Source organism: Cystoisospora suis, assembly GCF_002600585.1.
Source record: "Cystoisospora suis strain Wien I chromosome Unknown contig_8211, whole genome shotgun sequence".
Taxonomy (NCBI): Eukaryota; Apicomplexa; class Conoidasida; order Eucoccidiorida; family Sarcocystidae; genus Cystoisospora; species Cystoisospora suis.
The window spans coordinates 1-1,723 of record NW_027160994.1 but is presented as its reverse complement, the minus strand read 5'-3'; the positions used below and the strand labels follow the sequence as shown (position 1 = coordinate 1,723).

At 41.8% G+C, this 1,723-nt stretch overlaps 1 protein-coding gene across 1 annotated transcript; it reads right to left on the bottom strand.

Annotated features, from left to right (window-relative positions):
* Nucleotides 1-454: 454 nt before the first annotated feature.
* On the bottom strand, nt 455-1,718 carry CSUI_010755 (heat repeat-containing protein; the record flags this gene model as incomplete). The annotated part of the gene is made up of 2 exons (XM_068070856.1): nt 455-577; nt 996-1,718. Coding segments are annotated over 2 exons (846 nt in total), but the record flags the coding sequence as incomplete, so codon positions are not given.
* Nucleotides 1,719-1,723: the final 5 nt, after the last annotated feature.

The window sequence follows — 1,723 nt, the reverse complement described above, 5'->3', positions numbered from 1 at the left end:
CACAAGCATAGATATCTACAGACGAATAGATAGATTAAAGATAGATAGATAGATAGATTAACGATAGATAGATAGATTAACGATAGATAGATAAAGATAGATAGGTAGATAGATAGATAGATTAAAGAAAGGGAGGACTGAAATAGCGAAGTAGAAAGAGGTGCTTCGTGTCACGAGCACTTCTTGATGAAGAGAAGCAAGCAAGCTAGGGAAATGTATCTCGATATCTTTCTATCTCTAAGAGAAGTCTCATCTCTATCAAATCATCTTGAAGAGAAAAGAGAAAGAAAATACACACGGGCACCAGTCTTGCACGCTCTTCACACAGATCTCTTTCTAGAAAGAGAACGAGAAAGAAAGAAAGAAAGAAAGAAAGAAGAAAAGGCTGATACCTGATACACCCAAGTGCAGTTCGGCGAGATTCTCTATTAGGAGACCGAAAGAGTGATAGAAGAGAAGGAAGAATACTATTCTCATCAATAGAGAGAAGAAGAAGTTGACCTAGGCATTCTGCTACTACACCTCGGTCACAGTCTTCTGTACATACACTCAATTGAACGAGAAGTGGCAGAACAGCCTATATACACACAAAAAAGGAAAGCAAAGATAGACGAAAAGATATTAACGAAAGGAAGAAGAGTTAAGAAACAAGTACGCAATGGAGAAGAACCTCACAGATAGAAAGGCGAAGACGGGGTCGAGACGTGCGCTACCTAATCTAGTAGACAGTCATACACATAGGCACACATTTTCATGCATACACCTCACTTCAACTCTATACATGCATACATACATAGACATATATAGACATACATACTTGAACATATCCATATCCCTATTCATCTATACATTCATCCGTAAATATACATACACATTCATGCATACATATGCATACATATTCACGCATGCAAACATATCTAGATCTACACAGCACATCTATATCCATTCATACATATTCATATCCATCCTATTTCTACATCATGTGTGCTTCGTACTTGTTGTATATGAGGTGTGACGATACCGTGAAGACTCATGTGTCTCTCTGCCTTAGCCCCCTGCTCATCTTCTCCCTGGCGTCTCTCTCCTCGCCCTTTCTTTTCTTCTTCTACTACTTCTTCCTCCATGTATCCTTCCTCTCCTTCATCTTCTCCTTCTTCTTTTCCTCGTTCTCTTTCTCTCCTCAAGATCTCTAAAAAGACACGCCGAGGTGGCGTCATGACCTGTCTCAAAGCAGAGAGAAGTAAGCAGTGTCGAGTGCTTCGACCTCTCATCCTCCTTTGCATTCCTTTACAAGGAGGAGAATCTCGAGATGCCTTCTGTCTCCCACCCCCCTCCTCTATCTGAGCCTGTTGTGCATGCAGTGGAGATGAACTGAGCTGAGGTTCTTCTCCATGACTGTGTATTCTTCTGTTGCCTTCTTCCTCTTCTTGTGGATCGAGTTCCATATGAACAGTAGAGGCGTCTATTTCATTCTTATCTTCGTCATCTCTTTTCTTCTTTTTCGCAGATGACACGCTCTCGCGACATAGAGCCGTAGAGCTGCTCCCTTGCCTTACACCAGGAACTTCTTCGGGTGTATGTACACCTCCCTCTGGTTCGATGAAAAACTCACTCTGAATGGAGGAAATTAAGAGAGGGAGGAAGATCTCACTTAGCTCTCCGGAAGTAAATAAGCCTAAAGCTTTAGCCGCACATCTCTGGACCTGCGGATGAAGAGGAAAAG